Source organism: Anser anser (assembly GCF_964211835.1).
Source record: "Anser anser genome assembly, chromosome: 4".
In the NCBI taxonomy this organism is placed as follows: domain Eukaryota; kingdom Metazoa; phylum Chordata; class Aves; order Anseriformes; family Anatidae; genus Anser; species Anser anser.
Window position 1 is genome coordinate 16138057 of NC_139724.1, and position 23253 is coordinate 16161309.

The following is a 23253-nucleotide window of genomic DNA, read 5'->3' on the forward strand; positions in this document are numbered from 1 at the left end:
GCGCAGAGAAGAGGGGACAGTTTCTGCTCGCGATGTGAAATTGCTCCAGAAATGACCGTCTCCAGAAAGTGGCAATGAGTCCCTCCTTCCCTGGTGCGTGCTTGCAGTCCACGAGGCAACAGGCAGGTAAATGTCCTAGCGACGTCCCGTTCCTTGGCCAAGGCTTAGGATACTGATTTGTTAAACTCAGGCCTTCTGCTGAGGCAAAGTCTGCCTCAGTGGAGCAGGCAAAGCTGCAACCGCAGTGCTGTGAGCACCATGGGCTGCAGTGAGTGCTTCTAGCTAATACAGATAATAAGTAATTGCAATTACCTTCAAACGTCCTGGTTGGAACCAGCTGCAGATGAACAAAATTGTTGAACAAAGCACCAGCTAGGCAAAAAAGCAACAAACCAAAACAATGGAAAAAACAATACCTCTATTTAGAAGAAAATAATACATTTTAAAATATGTTTTGCTATCTAGATCCAATGGAAATACTTCCCAATTAGAATATCCCTTTCGCCACGGGAAAAATACTTTTGTAATTTCTGAAAACAAGTTTCCACTTGGCAAGTAAAAAACTGTTACAGCTTTTCAAGGCCCTACACATACCTTAATACGGAGGTGTGCTTTTATCCTGAACAATAAACGTAACCGCCAAATCTGCATTCATATTAAACCACACAGCTGAGAACCGTGACACAAACACCAGAGAAAAAAGAACACCGTTTTTGTGCCTTCCACCGTCATGACAAATGTTGTGTTTTGTTTTGTTTTCTTCGTTTTTTTCAAGTTGAAGGGAAAAAAATCCAAATCTTAAGGATAAATGTAACACTAACATGCAATAGGATTGTGTGCAGAGTTAGAACAGTTACGAGGTCTGTACGTAAAAGCATTTCCAGTCACTGGATTCCTTCTCCCCAATAACTACAGATACTTAAAACGTTTCACGCGATATTTTGGATTAGTCGTACAAATCAGTTCTGTGGAAAGACCAATGACATTAATAGTAAACAGTCAGTGCATACTGGTAGTAAGCAGCGCGCAATACTTTACAGAAAAAACAATACTAGGCCTACAGGAAAAATGACAGGTCTTCCTGGGTGATACGGGTGTCTTTACAAGGGTACTTTGCAGCCCACGCTCCTAAGGCCATTTGCAAAATTTACCCCTGTCATTTCTGTGATGAATCAGGCCTTTTTTCTTTTCACTGATATAGTGGTTATGATCGTCTATGGGTGTCAGTGCAGGGACAAGAGAGTGCAGAGCTGAAAAAGCAGGATCTTGAGCAGTTTTAAAATGTAGTTTTAAAGTTGTAACTTAGCTGGTAAGAAAAGTCTCCTTCCTTGATGACAGTCCAGATTCTCTTCCATCTCTATACCACAAAAACTTACACTTGACACGATTGTTTCTCCACGGTGGACAACGGTGGGTAGTGGTAGTTGCTATTAGGTCAGCTCTAATAATTTATTCTCCAAGCTCACATGTTAAAGAAAATCTACTACTATGTCCTGATGAGTGGGGACCTTTCTTCTTCAGTACTCTGCAAGAAAGAAATTTTAACACAGGAAAGTTAAATGTGGCATATCACAGAGCTTCCACGGTGGGGAAGCTGGATTTCTGAAACTCCAGGCAGGAAAGGAAAAAGCTCGTCTCCTACTTCTACGTGCAGTTTCATGGAGGAGAACCACCGCTGTGCTGGGGAGGTGCTGGAGGGTGGACGGCAGCTTTGGCAGGGGCTGGCACTGGGGTACAAAGAGCTGTCCCAGATTTGCTTACTCCAGGGGATGGAGAGGATTGGGGCGAGTGGAAGGGCCAGAATGTTCTCCTTGCTCCCACTGGAGGGCAGGATGCTGCCTTCTCTAAGGACAGTGAGTGAGGTGAAGCAGGGATTAGGCCTACCAAGATCATGCTTTGCATGCCAGTTGGGCCAGAGAAGGCTCACACTGCAGGATTCACGGTGTGAACAGTGGGTAATGGGCAAGAAATACAGCGAGACACATCCTGCAGAGAAAGCAGTCCTCCTGGAAGCTGGGAGATATGAGGCAGTGATGGGGAAAGTCGTTGATTAGTAGGATATTAAGGATGCAAAATAAATGGGAAGGCTCAGGCCGCATCTTTGCAGGGCTGTGGAGCAAGTTGGGAAAGCGATGAAAGGGAGGAGGGAATCTGTGTATCTGGAGGTGTGGTGTGCTCAGTTCTGGGCACTGTCTCACTGAACTGTCAGGGACATCCCCCAGCCAGAGGGATTTCAGCAAGGACTCAGCATGGCAGATGTGCTCATTCACAGGCAAAGAAAAGGCCTGATTGCTCGGTTCCCCGTAGCACATTCCAGATGATGAAAGACCATAACCACCCTGGTGGGAGGCGCATCGCAAACAGACCTGTAACTGGCTGAGTTACTCTTACGTCTGCAGGAAAAGCAACAAAAGTAACAGAGAAATCATGAAATTGAGGTGTCACTTGGTCATTTTAATCACTGTGTAGCATCCAGGAACATGCAAGAGGGCTGGTATGAAGCCAGCACATAGGGAGGGGAAGGAATGGCTGGGACAGGGGCCTCAGGCAATGGGACAGTTTTGATTTTCTAGTTGAGCCTGCCAGAAATATGGGCAAAAGAAAAAGGAAGAAAGGAACAAGGAAAAAGGACGAGGATCTGCTGTAAAGGAACCTGAAGTATGGTCCTGAGAACCCCTGCTCATGAAATGCTTCCTGGGTGCCCAGAGAGAACTGCAAGAGTGAAGCAAGCGAGACAGAGATCAGTTCTTCAAAGCTCGAGGAAGGAAGGCTGAGGACTCTCCGCTACTGCTGCCACCACCATCACACCCCTAACCAGCACTGGGTCCCACGGACTAAGATGAAGCACAGACACAGCGCAGCTGGGAGCTCTGGAAGTAGGCATAATGGTGCTTTCTCAAGTGGTTTTAAGAAGGTACTTAGCCAACATCATACAAGCAAGACCACACTAAGACGACAGCAGCTACAGGGAGAAAACAGCCAACTAGAGTACCCAGTTTGTCTCATCTGAACCCTACTGCCTTAACTGTCAGGGTGAAGTTTGAGTTTTCAGCATTGCTAACTAACAGCCTTAATGCCAGCATGTCATTTTATGACAGAACTTTTCATAAATAGATGTACAAACTAGCATTGTCTGGATAAAACTATCTGCGTGCTGTTGTCTGTAAAAGTCATCTGTTCTTTGGTCATGAATTTGCATAGCGATTCAGAAAAATAATCAACCGGCGTTAAGGCAATTGTTTCTATTGAGAACACTGTCCAATTGCCTGTGATTTAATGCCCAGCAAATACGGTGAACTTTTTACATCTTACCCTTCGGGGTCCTCTAGACAGGCTGATTTTTTATTTTTTTACTACTATCAGCAAGGGAGTTAGGCACAGAAGATAGGACCTGCCTTACCACGTTTCGTATATTAGCTGCATTCCTTTGTTTTCATGCATTTATTCTGAGTCTATTAAAACTTCCCCTCCCTAGAAAGGTCATTTTAAACAAAAACAACACATAAAAATGTTTGTGTACAAAAAGATACTGAAGAAATAAAATCAACCAAAAGAAAATCAAACACAGACTAACACACAGTAAGCAAAGTTGAATTCATATGCTACTTACCTCTTCACTTATTCCCCTGGACCTGCACACGAGCACAGTAAAAACAATCCCAAAAACAATTCCGATAGCCATGATTACAAAGGGGATTCCAGTTACAACACTAGCTTCCAGCAAGACGTGCTTGAGTTTGCTGGCAGATGCTTCATCAATCAGAACACTCTGGAGCAGAGAAAGACGAAGAAAGAAGAAAGACTGATTTCTGTTCGTCTTTATATTAGGCCATTTTACTTTTGTGAGGTGTAGGGTAACAACAGTTCCACAGTTCTCCACCTCTGCTTCATTGCTTCTTGATATACCTTCCCTCTAAGAATCCTTAGCTCTCCTTCTGTGGCCGGAGGGATAATCTGCTCTGCATTTCTAAAGGAAGTAGTGACTTTGAATGCTCAGTTTAGGAAAGCAATAATATAGACCTGGAGTAATGGCATGAATCATCAAAGCTAGTGTTTCCTGAATCCAGTGAAGGCAGTGATCCAACTACAGCACAGACTGTGCTACTACTGCATTCATAGAAGTCTCCACACAAAAAGATGTGATCCTGCAAGCCTTCTGCCTCTTCCTCGTGGCAAGTACTCTGCAATTACAAAGCCTATCTGACAGTGTTTTCCAGAACTAAACTTAATGCAACGGTCAACAAACAGTAAGAGGGTATTAGTAAGAAACAACAACAGCTTCCTACCTATCACTATACAAAGCAACAGGAAAACATGCATTTCTTTCCTGGCTAGCTCAAAGACGGTATTTTAGCAAGAATAAACATGCCACAATGCTGCAAAGAAATAACATATTTACCTCATTTAGATACATCACTGGGAAGATTAGTGTTCGGATGTTGCCTGTTTCACTGTGTAAAAAAACAACAACAAGATATTATGTTTTTCCCACTTTTCAACTTGAGGGTTCTGAAGACAGATTATAATAGAACAATGAACAAGGAAACTGTCCTCAGAGAAACTCTGGACTTGATTTTCACCTCCCCACTCGAGCAGAACAATCTCAATCTTCAAAATGCTAAATAATTTCTGTTTTGGGATTTGGTGGCGAAAGAAAAAAAAAAAGGGATCCATAAGAGGCTCATTAATAACTTACTGAATGACAGATTTGTGCCAGTCAAAAGGAATGCTAAGCTAAGCCGATGTTGAAGGTTACTCATACTTGTAAAACACAGAAACTATTGTCCACACAACATGCACAGAACAGTAAAAAAAATAAAAATAGTTTGGCACACATGAAATAACAGCTTGCTCCTAAGTTGTTTTAATGCAACAGCTCCTGGCCACTAGAAAACAAGGTGAAGAAACACTGACCATCCCATAGGGATTGGGGTAATTAAAACACTTCTTTTTTAGTTATAATATGTGGCAAAGCTGTGCCAATAAGCTGAGTAGCAAGGATTGCTGTATGGACTGCCTGAGTCTCAGGACAAAGGTTTCTTGTTATCATACCAACGCAGTCACCAAGGCAAGGTCTTTCTCTCTGCCTGACCTAAGCCCTCCCTCCTGAGTTTTGGGTAGGACTTGCTGGCTGTTTTGAGACACACCACTTGATCTTCTACTTTGAAGGGGTTATTCCTTTTCATTTGGTTTTCACGTGGATACTGCTGAGAAGTGATGGCATCTGCAGTATTTTTTTCTAAAAGCTGTGAAGAATAGGATGGCATGTCCTCGCTGCAGTGAGCAGCAGCTCTCCGAGCTCTAGCCCCACTCCCTTGTGGCAGACCCTCTCTTGGAGTTGCATCAGTGTAATATGACTGATGCCACCACAAGCATCATGTGTAACTTGTCTCCAGCAACTTCTTTTCTTGAATACTCTCTTTACTCTGCAGAAGGAACTGCAATAGCCACTTGGTCTGTGACTGAAGAGCGTACTGCCATTTGCAATTAAGATTTGACTAGATTTCTCTCTCTCACTTTCTCTCTCCAACCAATATTCCATCTGAACACTGCAGACAACTTCACTTTGAATATTAAATCAGGTCTGAGATATCCACCCTGCAGCACTTACAAAAATTCAGGTAGTTTTCTGACATGAACATTGATCTGCATCCGCTTGGCTGCTCGAAGGACAAGCCCTGTCAGCTGGGGAATAGAAGAAAGCAGTGAATTATTATTAATGTTATTATTTTTAAAGAGTAAGCATGAAATAATAGGCATTAGGAGAATACAATGTAACAGTTACACTGGTGTGGACTTGACAAGGCAATATAAGACCCACTTAGGGTTATTATTTATTTCCCTTCACCAAGGGAAGGTAATCTTGCAAGATACTCTTGTATCTCATATGCCCAGATTTCAGTCTGCCTCTGAATTAAGTAGATGTGAAGAGGCTACAACAGAAACAGGGTAACCCACACTTAAGCTACAGAGTGATCCCCCTTCTTTCAGATCTAGCTGTAGTTTTGAAAAAGGCTATCACCTACTGCTGCTTGTTCTGGTCTCTGAATACTGTGCGAAGACCCTGCAATCTCACACAAAAGAAACCTTTCTGTTTGAAGGGTGACTGAGAGATACCGGCCACAATGAATGGGAGCATACGGTCACAAAGGTGATGAGAACGAAACACTTCTCACAGTATTGCCACTGCTATAGTAAAGGTTGCAAATGGGTGCACAGAAATAATGTTCCTTGCTCAAGAAGCCAAATTTAGTCTGTGGGGGTGGATGGAAGCGAGGAGTCGCAGAGCTCATTTTACACTAATACTTCAAAAGAGCTGCATAACAGAAAGAGCTTGGCACCAAATCAGATGTCAAGCAGCATCTGCACTAGATGTTGAGAGAAACTATGCAATTTCCTCCATAGCAGCTTGATGAGTCAGACTCCTCTCTTTCTGTAAACTGGGGAGGTAATGATCTTGCTCTGTCCCTTGACCTACCTTCAGATGTGTGGATCTAGAGTACAGTGTAAAACCACAGACCATCAGCTGCAAGCTCCTTTATTTCTGACATCTCACAGTGAGATTACCAAAAACCCCACAAACTTCCATGAAAGACATAATCACCATGCTTCTGCATCTCTCCTTCCATGGCTCCATGCTATCAAAATTGAGTCCAGCATCCACTGAGTATTGATCTGCTCTCTTAGTCCACATACCCAGCTTCTTCAGCTTGGGGAAAATACAGTCAGGACAATACCCCAGTGGCTGGGATGGCAGGGTGAGCTGGAAAAGTAGCCTCATCTGCTTCTCAGAAATATTTTAGCCTCTTCATTTCATCAATACCAGCCTGTTGGCATCTCTAATTGCGCAGGCATGACAGGAAGAGCATTTTAATTCCCGTTATCCAGAAAAATTTGCTCCATACACGCACATTTGAATAGTTCCACATAAAATAACACAGCTTTGCTGAAGTCAATGAGGCTACATTGATACACATCATCCAAGAAGGTGACCTATACCTATGAGCTTGGATTTGACTGCATTTTAAAAAAGACCCTTTAAAAAAGGCTGTACTTACAGGATTGATGTCCACAAATGTCTCATGATATTCTTTGGTCGGGTGCATGCCCTCTATGTCCTCTATAAACTTTTGCTCTGCCTGGTAAAAATGTGGAGCTGATAGAAATATGGGAGCACCTGGAATATGAAAACATAGAAAATCACCATTTAAGAAAAGAACAGGATTTGAGAAAGTCTTTGAGGACCTCAAAACTCTTTGCACTGTGCTATTTACACAGTAAAGGCAAGTCCATTCTGGGGCTGCAAAATTAACACTGATGCCCAGTCCTTAGAAGAACCCAGATGTTCCCTTGTGCAGCATCAGCACGGCTTCATGGCTTGCATGCTGGTCTTTTCACTGGTCATCCAACTATGCAGATGTGACAGCTACCTGGATAAGAGCAGACTACAAATGCCCATACTTGTTCAGTATGGATCCTGGTACTTCCTTCTGATTTCTTTGATTTATATCATTGCTGGAGCTGATGACATCTCACAAGAACATCTCCCCTCAGATACATTTCTTCATTACTGCAGTTTAACACTAACCAACCACTTGCTGGTGACCAGTTCCACTGAGTACAGTCACATCCCTACAGGCCTCACCAAACTGTCCTCATTTATTTCAGTCAGAAAGGAGAAATATGTTGCTGCTGATGTCCTCCCAGTCTGCTTCCACCACCTGGTAACATACCTTGCTTGCAGATGCTGACGTTGAGGACCCCAGTGCCAGGGCAGTTTCCTGGAGGCACACAGAATCCAGCATTGTCTGGGTTAATGGTGGTGTTGGCAAACACCATAGGAGAGGGCACAAAGCGGTAGGTTGGGATGCCTGCAACGCTTCCTGAGCTGTCATACACCAGGTAAAAAGATCTGCAAGAAAGAGAAGCCAGACTCAGATTTGTTAGTCTTGAGAATATGCTAATATCTGCTGCAGATGTCTCTTTGTTGATGCCTACTTATCTACTTCAGTTTACAGTAAGCTGTGGCCTTGGCCGAAGCCCATTCCAATGATCTTCTGTTAAATTTAACAGGCTTTTGATCATCACATACACACCTCATCATTCTGCTGCTGCAAGAAATGGACGATCCTGTGCTAACTGTGCTGCTCCAGGGATACTGACACCTGACTTTAGCATTTTGGGGCTTCGGCCATGTCCCCGTGTTCCTATTATGCGTTGTGTGAGGCAGTGCTGGTGTGTGCCACTGGGAGGGACAAGGCAAGGCACACGGTTGGGCAAGACAGAACAGAGGGGAGGCACAAATTTGGCGAGTCCTGAATTTAGCATAACACACATCCGTATTGACTTAAATAGAGAATTTCAGATCATTCTCATTCTCCACAGACAGGGAAACTTGGAAGGGAGGAGACCAGCAGGAGGAAGATAAAGAAGGAAACACCATGCTTTTTTTCTGAATATTGTTGCATTTTAAATAGCACTGCTTCAAGTCACACATCTCTGAAGAAGGCAATCTGGGTTCTCTAAAAAGCAGAACAAGAGAAGATTTTGGAGACAAATAAATTTCAGGCAAGGTTCATAGAAATCCTCTTCCCCTCATTACAAGCCTTGCCAGACAGTCCAGCCTGTCTTTCCAGTCATCTTTCAAATTTTCACTCTATCCTTCTTTACAAATAACACATCCTTAATTTGATACAGATTTTATTATTATTATTACTTTATTTATTTTATTTTTTGGTTTATCTCTCTCATCCTTCATAGCACAAATGAATACTGAATGCTAACCCTGCTAAATAAAACGATGGAAGGAAAAATATTAGCCTAACATAAAACCTCAACATCAATGGACATAAATGCTCTGCTGTAAAGTCTGAGTGATGACGTTTTCCTTTTCTTACCTGCAGAAATCAGAGGAGAAGATATAAATGTTCTCATCTTTGCTAATCAGTGGGTGAAAGGATGTCCCATCTGTTCCGTTGATCATGTTACATGACTTTGTTGTCCACCAATTCAATGACCTGAAGAAAACGAAGCAAAGAGAATAAGGGTTAAAAGACCTCTGAGCAGTGGTCAGGCCAGCTTACGGTCTGGGCAAACAAGAATCAGATCTGTACAGTGCTAAGTCCTATTGCCTCAGCTCTGCTAACAACAAGGGGCATTAAAATGGGTTTAAATTGCATTTGTCTTCTCTTTAAACTGGCACCAGGCAAGTAAGAATCCAGGGAGGGGTGTCAGGGAGGGTAACCTGTGCAGTCAGGGGTTCAGAGGTGAGTGCTCACAGCAGTTTGTTCTCTAGGGACAGGGGCTGTCTTCTTTTCATAATTATATGACCCATACCAAAATACTGGAGGCCTGGTCTGAGCTAAGAGCTGCTAAGAACTACCAACAACCACAAAATAAATTGATTTTTTTTTTTTGTAAAGAATGTAAAGGTGAACATTCTTGTTCAACAAAAATGTGAAAAGTGGCAGATTTTGACAGAGGCCTAACCACAGTGAAAAACTTACTCTTTTCCTTTCCATTCCACAATCCTTGAGAAGTTAAGGTAGTTCCTTTCCCCGCTTAGGAAAACATATTCTCCATCATCAGTTCCATTCATCTGCAAACAGATACGTAAGTTTTTAATCACTCCACTTGTTCTTTAACACCTGACTGGTAACAACAGGGTGACAGGAGACTGAGCTGCCATCACTACAAATCCACCACAGGAGTGATGGACTCCCCTGAGGTAAGTGCAAATCATTAAACTTCACCTTGAATATAAGTGAGGTGGACATGACTGTGCTAAATTCCCACCCCTCCCAAGTGAAGGGAATGCAACATTAGGTTAGCCTTTTTAACCCTTTGAAATTTGCCACTGAAAAAGCAGTCTTTAACAAAATAAACCCACAGAAGATGTGTGCTGTAGATATTTTTGAGAAACAAGGAGTCCTCCCGGTCCAAGGTGACTTACAGAGACACTGTGGAAGCCAGGAATGGCTACAGCACAGAACTAATGTGATCTCAATTAATTACTGCGAAGGAAATTGGTCAGGAAATTTTCTGATAGTTTGCACAAGTGGTGCCAAAAAGGCCATGTTATTCAAAGCGAGCACAATCAGCAGTGGAATTGTTTACATCCACTCTTGGAAAGCTTATGCGTATTTGACAAAGGGAAGTGAGATAAAAACACTCGCAGCTGTGCCACAGGCCAGTGCGTAAGCACAGCCAAATTGAACAGGGAACATCCTTTTGCTCTGCAGCCTGCCTCCTGGCCTCAGCCTGGGAGCAACCTTCTCCACTGGCGGGTGATGACAGTCCCAACTCTGTAGGAATGACATCACCCCTAATTTAAAGCATCCGAAAGTCTCTTACGCCAGTTACCTTATTAAAGAAACCAAACACTGGATCGATCTCGGGATGCAGAAGATGAATGGTTGACAGCAGCCTGTCCTTGTAGCCCCACAGTAATTCATGCACTGTGCGAACTGTAAACAGGGATTCTTGGTATAGGAGCAACAGCACCTCTGTGGCAAACTGAAGAGAGGTTGCCCTGGTCCACTCCATTGCAGTCTGTCAGGGGATTAGAATCAGGGAAAAATGGTCAGATTTCATGTAGAATAAATAATTACAGCTGCATACAAACACAGACACACACATTTCAGCATTGCACACATTTGAATTGTATTTTCAGTTTCACTATTTCCACTTGCGGCTAGTAATGTGCTGGCTAACAGGTTCTTCAGCTATTCTCCTCCAGGGATGTGCTCCTGCAGACTCCTGTTCAGCTAAGCATGGGCACACAATCAGTTTGGTTCTGTGCGACTGAATTCTGTAGGCTTAAGAATGCATTTAAAGTGAAACGTGCAAAACTGCTTTCTAAGCAGCTTGAATTTCACAGGTGTATTACAGCTGGAGATGCGCTTTGAATTTCAGCCTTAGGAAATTATTGTTTACATTTTGAAAAGCAAAGCCTGTAAAGATGGGCATTTCTCTAAAATGCAAACAATACCAGAATTTATTCCCTTCGTAGTAATTTTACAACATGTATTTAAAAAAAAGGCAAAAACAAAAGAAAAAAAAATATTCCTTGGGTGAGCCAAGCTGTAGTTCTTCTAGTACAGCCTGTTACAGTACATCACAGTCAAAAATCTGAACGAGAGATAATACTTGCTACCACTCAAATGCCTGGGAGGAACTGTAAATACAGTGACTGTATTGTTTGCAACTCGTAGTAAACTGCGTTCTATCTAATGCCATATAGAGAGAATTTATGTATTCATTCATAAAATCAGACAGACATTGTTAGAAATGCCAGGCAAAATTGAATGCACCCTGTAATTGAAGTCAATTAAACTAGTATGGGGAGTAAAGGCTTAGTTACACAACCAGCAAGTATTTTGGTACTGTCTCATTTTCTTTGCAAGGTATGACAGCTTTGTACCTGCCTGTTCTCATGCTACCCCTGTGCGAGACCAAAAATAATGGTCTGCCTCTCATCACCAGAATGAGACTGCCTTTGCAAGGTTGTCTCACCTAATACAGATCAGGGGTGCCTGTCTTAATTGTAACTTTATTCTCGCAGCACCTTTTCATTCTTTGTTATCTGAAACCCTTCTACTACCTTTTTTTTTTTTTCCTTCAGTTTGTGATGCAGGGCTGGAGGCAATTTCTGCCATTTTGACTAAAATAACCCCAACCAAACAAATATTCCAAGCCTTCTCTTTCAAATGTCTGAGTTCCTCCCACGTATTTGAGATCACTAACTCCCTAATTTCACTTGGTCACGAAAACCCAACAAGCCTGATCTTAAGCTCATCTTAAGCTCATCTCTTAAGTGTGTCAGCTCTCAGCGCAGGAATGTGGTACTAACACTCAGAGGTCTATGGGGAAGGAAGAACATAATAAAAAAAAATCCCACAACATTCCACACCAAAACTGAATGCAGTATCTGCCTCAGACATAAGCTACCTCTCTAGTTCTTCAATCACCTTTATCTACCACAAAGGGAGAGACAGTACGGAGTGACAAGCTGTAGGTGTAAAGTGAGTTAGGATGATTTCCAAGCAGAAACGGAGGAAAACTCACCACTGCAGGAACATTAATTGTTCTGATGAGATCCACTTCAGGGTCTCCAACTGACTTCTGAGGCTCAAATACGTATGTCTTTGGATTCAGAGCAGATACTTTGGTGCCATTGTCCAAAAACTGAACACGCACTCTTGGCCTGTATTCTCTGAGAAACAAGAAAGTTTGCTCTGTAAGCAAGTTAAACATGTACAAATGACATTAATTGCAACTTGTGGCCATTCTACTGCTCTAAGCACACGAAGGGTAGGATTTTCAGATTGCTGGCAGTTGGTCCGTTTTTGCTGCTGCTGCTGTCAGCAACACAACTCCCCTTTGTGTCTACGTGAGCTGAATTAGACCTCACAGGGTACTTCCAAAAATGCCACCCCACGCCCTAATTGCACTTCATATTTTTACCTTGTCTTGAAATACCTCCAAGGAAAGAGAACAATTTCAGACAGTACAGAAGGATTTAGAGACACTATATATAAGACTTTTGCCTCTTTGCTGCAGGCAAAATTTGCTCCCAGGCAAAATAAGATGTAGGCTTCACCTAAGTCTCATTAACCTGACCTAAGAACCTACCAGAATCTTTCTGCTGGTGTCCACGTACTTTGCAATAGGGCTTCTGGGCTTATGTGTGACACAACAACAGAACAAGCCTCGTTTTAGCTCTTCTCCTTTAATTGTGAGGTAGCAATCCTGGATGCAGCAGAAATTCAACTGATTTTTTTTTTGCCCTGAACTGCTGGTACTGTCTAAGCAACAAAACAGACGAGCTACAAACGAGCAACAAAAAGCTCAGGATTGCTGACAAACAAGTCGAATTGGCAAGAAACATCAAATGCTACCTGCTGGCCTAGTAAGGGAGTCAGATCTTAATCACCCTGAAGCACATGTCATAACCATAATTCAGTGCATGGCCAGGACCATTTTCCAAACAAGAACCACAATTCTGCAGAACTGGCAGGCTTAGGTTCGCAATGAGACGCATATCAATCTTCAGCAATCCAGAAAACAGCAGTGGCAGGTCGTCTTCTCATGGTGTGATCCTTTCAGCATAGGAGGGAGGTGAAATAGACCATATTTCATCAGTCCACATTCAATCAAGAGTTTGTTGACTTCTACATTGCTTTGCCTCCGGAGTAAATTTTAAATCCCAAGATGCAAAGGTGAATTATTCTGCAAGAGCCTGTGCTGTGATGTTCTTTGCTCATTTCAGATCCTAGATGCTATCCTGGCTGCACTAGATCTAATTAATGCAGCTTCATGACAGGCTGTATCACTCTGGTTCAGTCTTTCTAACTTAAAGCAAACTGGGAAGGCCCATGAAATTATTCTTCTTAGAAATCAACCATTGCCCACCTCCCCTACAGAAACTATAGTGTATCTACTGCTCTTAGCATCCCTACCTCCTAGGAACTTTTTGGTCAGGCTACACTTTCAGCTTGATTTGGAAAGAGTCTCTTTCACATCGATCTACTCGATAGCCTAGGGCTTGAACAGAGGGGATGGGAATGGACAGTTGTGAAGTGCCTTACCTAAAATAGGCCAGAGTTAGCCTGAGAAGCCTCTCCAACTCTAAAAAGTCTGCAGAGGAAAATAATACTCCCCGATTAGGGACACAAGGAGGAGGATCTGAGACATTAAAGATAAAAAACTGTTAATGTGTCCAAGACCGGATAATATTCAAGTGTTCTTTGGGGCTTGGCAGGCAAGCAGTGTGCACTTCAGAATGAATTATTTTATACATTGCAAATATAACTTCCAGGATTTAAAAAGACAAGCACTACTGCATTTTAGGTACAGAAACTATGTCTGCACTAACTGGGTTTGCAATTTATATGGGTCAAACCTATGAACTGTTTGAAGCTTAACCATGCAGGATGAGACTGTATTTAGCTGTCCCACCTCCTCTCTGCCACTCCTAGACTTTTTTCCCTGCCTGTCAGGGATGGTTCCCTTCCAGCCTTTCTCCCCAGTAGCCCATTTTATAAAACACTGAGCCATGCACTTCATTTTAGAGCATTTTGGATGTTGTGCTACATACTAATCTGGTATTCATTCTGTGGCTCTAGCATGCAGTATGTTCGCAACATCCCTCCCTTCTCCCTCTGCTCCCATGCGCCTCCTCTCTTTCCCCACCCACCGCCGACAGCCTGATACAGCAGCAGCAGCAGCTAAGCAAGGATTAAAGAATCTGCTGGGAAAGAGCACTCCAGCTTTTTAACTTTGCTATTTCTTCTGCCAGGCAGAGCGCAGCACAGTCGAATCCTGTTCGGACACGTCAGAAGCGGGCAAACCAAGCGAGGCAGGAGCAACAGAACCACGCAGCGCTGGAAGGAGCAGCCTGCCTCCTTCAGCAATAAACAAGTCGGGGAGCGCCTGCGTCGCCCGCCCCAGCCCGATCACATGCAGCCAGCCTGTGGCGTGTGCTGCAGGGGAAGGCTCGCAGCGAGCCACAAAACAGCAGCTCAGGCTGGGCCTCCCGTCGGGCACGGACCAAGCCAGGCAGCCCCGTCCATCCCACGGAACTCCTCCATGGGTAAGGTGCAGCTTCACAAAGCAGGCTGTGTGTGACGCCTGGAAGATGCTGAGGAAAGGGGAAAAAAGGAGCTAGAGAATGGGAGTGCAGAAAAGCAAGGGCCTATGAGGTTTCGTGTAGGTCTTTTACATCTAGAAGCAGCCCTGTTTATCCTCCTGCTGACTAATTATCAGCATTATACTACAAAGACCTGAAGGAAAGCTTGGGAACTTGAAAGCTTCTCTATCTTTTCCCCACCTCTACGAGTTTATCTAATAAAAGGTATTTTGCCAGAGTAGCACATGTAGTTTGCCAAAGCTAAACAGACACAGTAATGAAAAACAGAGATGGGAAAAGATTGAGGGCAGAGGGTGAAACAAAACTGAGCTGTAGGAGGAGAGCAACAGAGCGGGAAGACATACTGCAGAGACTGAGGCAGCCCGAAAGGCTCTCTCTTTTACTCTACAATATTTTTAAAAATACTGACAACCAGATCCTGATCATTCTGCAGCTTAGGTAGAGACAACTCCTTCTGGCACTGAAACTGGTCTGAATGAATGTCTGACCAGTGAGACTGCCAATAAGAAATCAACGTTTTTGCCATGGTTCCCCTACCTCCATGAGTTCAAAGACTGTACCACCTCCTGCCACAGGACTGCTCCTGGTTTTACACTGCTGCATGCAGTGGAGCAGAATGAAGCTCCAAAGGAAAACTTGTTTGTAAGGGGACTGAAACCTCTCCACATGCAGCAGACTCAGACTGCTCAGTGTGGAGCCATACCGTGCAGAAGGAGAGTCATGGAGGCTAGATAAGCTCCAACACTGCACGTGGCCTTACTGAGTCCTGCCATCTGTAAGAACAGTAGGTATTTCTGAATCTAAGTAGGTTTCATAGTGAGGGCTGGTTAGGGGAGTTCCCTTTAGTTCCACTCTGTAACTAGTTTTCTGTCCACATTTTTAATGATATGAGTTGTGCAATTTCAACTAGGAACTAGTTTCTGAGTGAATCACATTTTTATGCAACACTCCTCTCTGCTTACATCTCAACCAGTCACTGCCTTTTCCCTCACAAGACAGCAGGCCACGATGCAGAGAACTTCCTCTGTGTTCAGCACCTGAGGAGCAGCAGCACACGAGCAAAATCTTGCACTAAATCTAACAGAAGACCCTGGCTGAATCTGAAACTGCTTGCAGGCTGTTGATGTATCAGCCTAGTTGCACTGTGCAGGTGGTATATGACCATTCTCAGTAGAATAAATTTTCAAGCACACATTAGCAGCTAGGTTTTCTCCTAGAATGGGATCCCAAACATTCTGGATCTCACTTCTTTGCCTCCTTACACACAACAGGTTCAGTGAAATGTGAACACAGTGAAATGGTCCTACCGGTAGGTATAAGGCCCTTTTTCCTCTACAAGAGGAGTAGCTCCTTGAAGCACTTCTAACGGATTTGTCACATTAAAAAAGTAGAACTGCATGTAGACTGGTGGAGGAGGATCTTCCCAGGCTTCAAAGGTTTCTGTGCCATTTTTTAATACTGTTCCCTGAAACATGAGAAAGACAAATCAGCTGTTAGTGATAGACGCTGGATAATATTTACAGGAAAGAGAGGAATTCTCTGTCCTCAGAACAAGGGCAAGCAACACGATTGGAGACCCCAACTCTACAAATACTTCGTGCTTTACTTTGAAGCACCTCACTAAATACCAACAAAATCAGGCATATGCTACGATGCTTGCAGCCTAGGGGCATACTTCTGTTGGGATTGTTTTTCTGCTTCTTCCTACAAACACTTCTGCCTGACATTTTTCAGAATGAAGACTTATCAACTGTTATACAATGATCCTCTTGCACTTTCTATATGAGCAAAAACCTAACCTGGTGTGAAACACCACAAAACATACCCACATTACAGATAGAAGAAGTGGAAATCAACAACGTGAGGCCAAGAAGTCCTAAGAGACATCTTAGGAGGAACAAGGTCAGAAAAGAAGCTTAGATTCATTGTGTTTATGATTTCTTTGCCTAAGAATGTCACATTCCAGTACAGCTGTAAGATTGTCTCCAAAGCAATTGGACTTCATTTCTCAGTGGCCTGGGAGGAAAACCTGTAAGTGATAGAAATTTCTTTCATTTAGGCAGACTGGGATTCACGCTTTTCTGAGGTCTCTGAATAGGGCAGAGATTCTTTGTATTCAACACAACGTGGGCCTACAAAACAGGAGCTGCAAATCATTATTTTATTACAGAAGCACTTAAATAACGATTCAATAATTCCTTTACCCACCCCATGTTATAAGGAAAGTCACAAATGTACCTGCATGTGGCTCTATTAGGAATACTTAACACAAATCTCAATTCCTTATTTTATTATCATTTAATTTTATATAAAATTTACTGCAAGTATAGAAGCGTCACCACCGCCACCAAAATCAAAGCTTTTCACGTTTTTAACACTGTTACTGCCAGTGTTAGAGTTAAGAAAAAAAATGGCTTGCAGAGTGGAATTTTCAGGAATAAGTACAAACAAAACTGTATCTTCGAAAATCATAACACTAGTAGGCGGAAGAAGGGAGGGGGGGATAATTTGCAATTAAATGGGTCTCGTCAACACTTGCTCTTTTTATTCTTCTGAGAAAACAAGTCAAATATTGTAAGTACAAAATCAAAGGCAGGGCAAACTGGCCAGCTGCCATGTCTTGGTTACTGTTTATGGGGTCTTAACTTTATCAGCCACAGGATTATCAGCTACAGCCTCAGGATTCATCCTTGGCCTTCCCACTGAAGGAGCTGTTTTCTCTGCATGCAGATTTTAATTTTGAATGATTAGATAAAGAGAAGACCTTTTAAAAGAAAAACGTATTGGCAGGAGCTTGGAATGGCAGCAGTATTCCTGAATGGCAGTGAAAGCCAACCCAGCTGGTAGTACTCTGCAGTTGCAGACTGCTTTCCTCTGAGAATTGCAAACCCTGTATTCTGTGAACACCACCAAAAATAATGTTAGGCATGTTTCAGGTGCTTCGCGCATTTCTTTGGAACTATCAGCATCTCGTATACACCATTTCCTACACAAATCAATGCTTTTGACCCTGTTTTCTTGCAATCTTATGCCAAGGAGGCTCACGTTTGTATTCAGACAGAGCCTGCATGAAGCTGGTTTGTAGGATCAGGAACAGAAAATCTCACTAAATCAGGCATACTGTTTCCATGACACTACCAGAAAGGGCTGGGAGTGACACAGCAATGTATTTAAGATACCTAGAGATAACTGAGATAGCTTTTCTCCATACACAAATAACCACAGTACAAAGTCAGGGGTTTCAGAGGTCTGATGTCTGCTCCTTTCATAAGTTGTGTACAGCTCACATTTCTCATGTGCATGAAATACATTTGAGCATAAGCTTGACACTGATAAAAAGACTAACTCTTGCCTGTCTTGACCTTAACTCTCCCCATCTAGGAATTTGTACTATTCCCCAACAACTAGTAAGCGTATTCAGGGCACCTGTTTGCTGCTCAAATTGCTCTCATATGAGGCAATTAAAGTGAAAGATTATTACTCCCTCTAAATTGTCAACATTTAAAAAATACAAGCGCGCCCCAGGCATATTAATTCCAGTTTTAGGCTCCAGTCTATCCTTTATGAGAGGGATGACATTTACCAGGTGCAGGGAGGTCACTGCCCCATGCCACTCTCCTAAGCTAGACCGAAAACAAGAAGCTTCCCACCTTGATGATGAATTGCTAAACGTAACATCAGTTTCTCTCGTGCTATATACATATACACATGCACCAGACTACATGCAAAGAGCATTAACAGGAAGGGAATGAAGGAGTTTTCCTCTGGAATAAATAAATAAATGCAGGTCCCTGAGATTTTGAAATCTTAAGTGATCCCCTGGGAGATGGCTACAGAGCAAAAGGGTAGTGAAACCAAGTCATCTGGTGATTTATTTGCTGGATCTGCGTAACACTGTTTGGATCTCCCACAGCAATGACAGTGTATTTTTAGCTCTGTACAGTGACAACACCAGTTGTAAACCCAGATTCACAAACTTCTGAGCAGGACTCAGATACACTGCCATGAAATTCTCAAATAATAAAATATGGCAAGCTCTTTTCTTCAATTTTTCACCAAATGGTATCAGGAGTATTTGGGTCTGCCACATGATATTAAACAGCCTGGGCCTAAAAGAAAAATATGAGCATGTTTTTTTTAAACAAAACATATGTCCATGTCCCTCAGCTGATGGCATTCTGTTTAGCTCTGCTGACTGATTCACAGAAGAGTAGGATCTGATGTTACCGATCATTTTTTTGTCAGAGGCTGTGGTCACTGGTAGGTTAGGAAGGCTTCAAAATACTAGATCATAGGACTGCTGCTTAATCTGAAATATGTAAAAGATACAGCCCCACTGCAGTTATTGTTGCTGTACTGAACAAGGCCTTTTCTCTTGAGACATTTACATGCAGGAACAAGACACACAGAGTATTCAGAAACCCCAAGTCAGACACTAGTCCTGCAGGCAGTAGCCCAGAGAGGCCTCAGACTCAGAGATCCTGTCTCACGGAGATGCAAAGGTGCACCAACTGCAAGATCACCACCCAAAACCAGTAGATAACATCATGCTGTGTCCTCACTCAGCAGCACAGCAGAGGCTGTCGTTTCCAAGTGGAGTCCACATTCATCTCAAGTGTACGAAAACATCTGTCCTGCTGACTTATTTATCATGCCAGGCCTGAATTTGCACCAGTCGCATTCTCTGGTGATTCCATGTCTTTACAAAGAGGAATAAAAAAGGCAGTTTATGCTCCCAAATGTAATTGCAGTTGGTGGTGTTCACTGGAGTGGAAAATGATGCTGAACTTTTTTGGAACTTGTACAGAAAATTAAATATATACATATACTTTTTTTTTTTCCTGGAACTGCAAAATGATCTGGTTCTAGGACATAGTTTTATACATCCATCTGTGACAGAAATAAATTGCAGCTTCTTAAAAGGAGCAGTAGGGTAAACCTTCAGACCAACAACAGCAGACTTTTCTGACCCTGCACTTTGGGAACTGTCTGTTCAAAAGAAGCATCTCAACTCGTCATTTTTCTAAGCCTCCACAGTCTAGTATTTCACATTAAACAAAACCTAAAAATGATCAATACATAAAATAAATCAAGGGATAAAATATCTTCCCTGACCTTTTGGGCCCCAAATACTCCTGACAATCCAGCTGTGGACAGCTGGCAACAAAAGCCCATTGAAATTTCAAGGGGTTAGAAGACTAACCATTTTCTAAATTTATCAGTGTGAGGCATGTGGCATAAACAGAACACTTGAGGTAAAGGCACAAGGGCTGATTGCCCAAGTTTCGCATTAGGTGCATAGCTCAAGGGTTGTTATAGTCATACACTGCATGCTTATGGCAGTAAAATCCATAACCATATAACAAATATAGAGCATAAAGCAAACACTGCTTGCAGCTAGGAAGGCTTTTCACCTGTGGGCAGCAATTTTACTCTTGTTCATTCCAGGTTTTTTTCCCATTATTTGCTGGAATTTCAGCTGCTACCTCTGGTAACTAACAGATACTGGACAAGATGGACCAGTGGTGCTCGAGTTCACAAAAAGCCAGTAAGGCTGACACGTAAGACAGAGAATAAATCGGCAAGATTTGAATCCTTTCTGGAAAGGGTGCTCCCACTGTCCTTGTCACCACACATCTGCCTACTGACTTTCCAGGGGGTGCAAAGTTGACGCCCTGCTGGATTCCCCAGCCTCCTGATACACCTGCTGTCTTCCCGAACAGACTTTGCTTTGCCTGGAAAGGATGCATCACACAAATCCCCTGGGTCAAGTCGACGCATCCTCAAGGCTGCGTAGGTGCTGGGTTTGGACACACAGGTGCTTCAGCTGGTCCATAATGCAGTCATTTATTTAAATTTACTTTACTGTCAGTCAGCACTGCTGGAAAGCCTTCAAAGGAGCATGAACTACCCCATGTAAAGGACAACCTCTTTCTGCAGAGAGGGTGTGGAGGCTAAGAGGGGCCAGCATGAAACTCATGAGCACAGATGACATTTCTTGTCCACCGCCTTGTACTTCAGAGCAATCAGAGAGCTCAGAAAGCTCTAGTCTTGCCACACTGCAAAGGCAAAACTGAGATTTGTCTATTTGCACAAGATTTTCTAAGCTGCACACATGGTTACACAAGAGACAGCAACTTCCTAGGCCACACACAAATGAGAAGAAGCTCATGTGGGATAAAGCACGTGGAAAGCAGCAGAATCAGCAGAGTGGCTGGGAGGGAGCACACTGCTTTGGGGCTGAGAGCTGTTCAGGAGGGTGTCACTGGGAAGCACGGGGAGCAAGATGCTTGATCCTGTGCAACGGAGATGCATGCTAGCGCGAGCTGAAAAACACTAAGCAGGAAAAGACTGAGCTCTAGGAACTGCATCCTGCATTACTGAAAGCTCTGCAGAGTAACTACGAAGTTACTCTTACATAATCAACTGTTAAGGGTAAGGAGTTGTGTAGCTAAGAGATAATACGCGTAAGGAGGATCACACCTAATTCCTGACAGTCCTACGCTGCTGCCAAACTATTTCTTTTTACCCCACTGCTCCTGTGGTAAGAGCATGAAATAGACTTGAAGCCCTAACTTCTGCTGTGATACAGAGGCTGACAGACTCCTTTCCTGCAATATAGGAGATGGAACTGTAGATGTCTACGCAAAGCTGCACTGTTTGGCTTGCTTTGCACACAGCTTTGCACACACAGACGTTCACATCAGTTCACATCTGCCTTTCAGACTGCCTGGAGAAGGCATGAGCTGACAGTCGGATGACTTCAGGATAAACCACCCATTCCCCATGCTGTGCTCCAGCAGGGCAGAAGCACTTACCTGGGGACAAACACTGCAGGAGCAGCTGCACGAGTAGTTCCCGAAGAGCAGCTGACACCCTGGCAGGCTGCATGACACCTAGGGAGGCCTGGTTTTGTCTATCCCCTAAACCTTAGGGATACATTTCAAAGTGCAACTTGTTTTAAACTGACTGTCAACCTAAAAATGCCCTCGTTAAGCCAAATTGGTGTAAGATAACACAACACAGCTTCTCTGTTAGGAAATGCTTGCTGTCAATACCTTGAGGAAAAGCACAGTGCATCAGTTAGGACATTACAGGGGATGAGCAGACTTCTGTCACCAGTTAGACAATAGCAGTGGTTACATCACATCATTTGTTAACACTCTTGGTTTCCCTGTCTGAATAAGAGACAATATTCCTCAGACTAGGCAGATTAGTAATAATTTACATGCTTCACAGACATTTTAAAGGGAATAGCTAATGAAAAGTGCTTCAAGTAGGGGAGTTTCTAACACCATTGCAATTGACCCTTTTCAGTGGACCACCATATAAACCCAAAGGGCCAGCATGAGAGAGGAACAACAGCTAAGGCAGACCGTGAACAATGAGGGCTCTGCAGTCGTAACAACACCAGGATGGGTGCTCCCAAAGTTTGCTGCAAGCAGCTTTGAGCAGCAGGGTGAAATGCCCCGCTGTCACCACCCAGCCTGGGGAACTACCGCGCGTTTCAGCCCAGAGCACACCTGGCGCCGTACAGGCAGCAATAAACGGAGCAGCAGAACAAGCCACTCTCTGAAAGCTGCAAGAAATTTATGACAGACATGGCAGAACAGGAGGCAGGAGGGGTGCTTTAGGTGTTCCCTGCTCTCCCTACGTGTTGCTGCTCTGGAGCAGGCCCCTCATTACAGCAGCTGCCTCACAACCAGCAAAGCTGCCTCGAGAGAACTGATTTTTACTCATATTTACTGGATTTTTGCCCAGCCCAGCCCGAGCCCCCACCTGGCCAGGCGGTGCGGGGCCGGGAGCTTCGCTCCCCGGGGATGCTCCGGCCCTCACCGAGCGCGGCTGGGGCGAGGAGGGAGCCTGGCAGCGCCACCCACCAGCCCCTTCCCTCCCTCCTTCTCCTCCCGGGGTTAATCTGCGGAGGGAATAAACCCGTCAGGAGGGACGGGGGGGGGGGGGCGGCGATCGGGCCGTGCTCTCACCTGCTTCACCTGCAGGTCCACCACGGACTGGAAGACGTGCGCCACCAGCAAGGAGATGCTGGCGATGAGCAGCGTCAGGGCCAGGACCCCCGCCGTGACGAGGCACAGCGACTTCATGGCCGCCGCCCGACGAACAGGGACACAGCCGCCGCCGCCGCTGCCGCCGCCGCTGCCACAGCCGCCGCCAGGCCCCGGGCCGGGCGCAAGGGGCGGGCGGCTGCCTCGCCACGCCTGCCGACGGGCCGGGAGGAGCCCCCGGGCCTCCCCGGGCCTTCCCCGGGCCCTCCCGATCCGTGCTTCGGCTCCTCAAGGCCGGGAGGGCCTCGGCGGTGGGCTGGGAGCGAGGGGAGCGGCCGTGCCCCTGCCCGCGGGAGGCTTTGTGGTGCGGGGACCTCCTCGGTCGCTGCACCACGCTCTGCTGGTCAGGAAAGGGGGAAGTGTGTCCCAAAAGGCATTTGTTCGTTCCTGCTGGCAGGAATTCCTCCTGCCTGCTCGGGATGGACCTGCCAGTGGGCGTCTCTGGATGCAGCAGGAGTGCTTCAAAGGTTTTCTGGAAATCGAGCAGAAAAACAGCTGCCCTTCAGGAAGATGGTTAGGGGAAAACTTGTAGGGAACAGA

At 44.3% G+C, this 23253-nt stretch overlaps 1 protein-coding gene across 1 annotated transcript; it reads right to left on the minus strand.

The window, feature by feature from the left end:
• Positions 1 to 397: 397 nt before the first annotated feature.
• Positions 398 to 22902, minus strand: SCARB2 (scavenger receptor class B member 2). The gene is made up of 12 exons (XM_083835279.1): positions 22636 to 22902; positions 15958 to 16115; positions 12067 to 12214; positions 10363 to 10551; positions 9507 to 9598; positions 8898 to 9017; positions 7734 to 7912; positions 7059 to 7177; positions 5612 to 5685; positions 4400 to 4451; positions 3611 to 3769; positions 398 to 1525 (listed from the first exon to the last, which is right to left on the minus strand). Exons 1-12 carry the CDS (start codon positions 22750 to 22752, stop codon positions 1487 to 1489), a joined length of 1446 nt encoding a protein of 481 aa, XP_083691405.1. The 5' UTR covers positions 22753 to 22902; the 3' UTR covers positions 398 to 1486.
• Positions 22903 to 23253: the final 351 nt, after the last annotated feature.

Coding starts and splice junctions, on each gene's coding strand:
- SCARB2 (XM_083835279.1), bottom strand. CDS start 22,752: ATGAAGTCGCTGTGCCTCGTCACGGCGGGGGTCCTGGCCCTGACGCTG. Junction 10,552..12,066: donor CAATTAATGTTCCTGCAGTG/GTGAGTTTTCCT, acceptor ATCCCCTGACAG/ACTGCAATGGAGTGGACCAG. Junction 5,686..7,058: donor CATTTGTGGACATCAATCCT/GTAAGTACAGCC, acceptor TCTATTCCCCAG/CTGACAGGGCTTGTCCTTCG.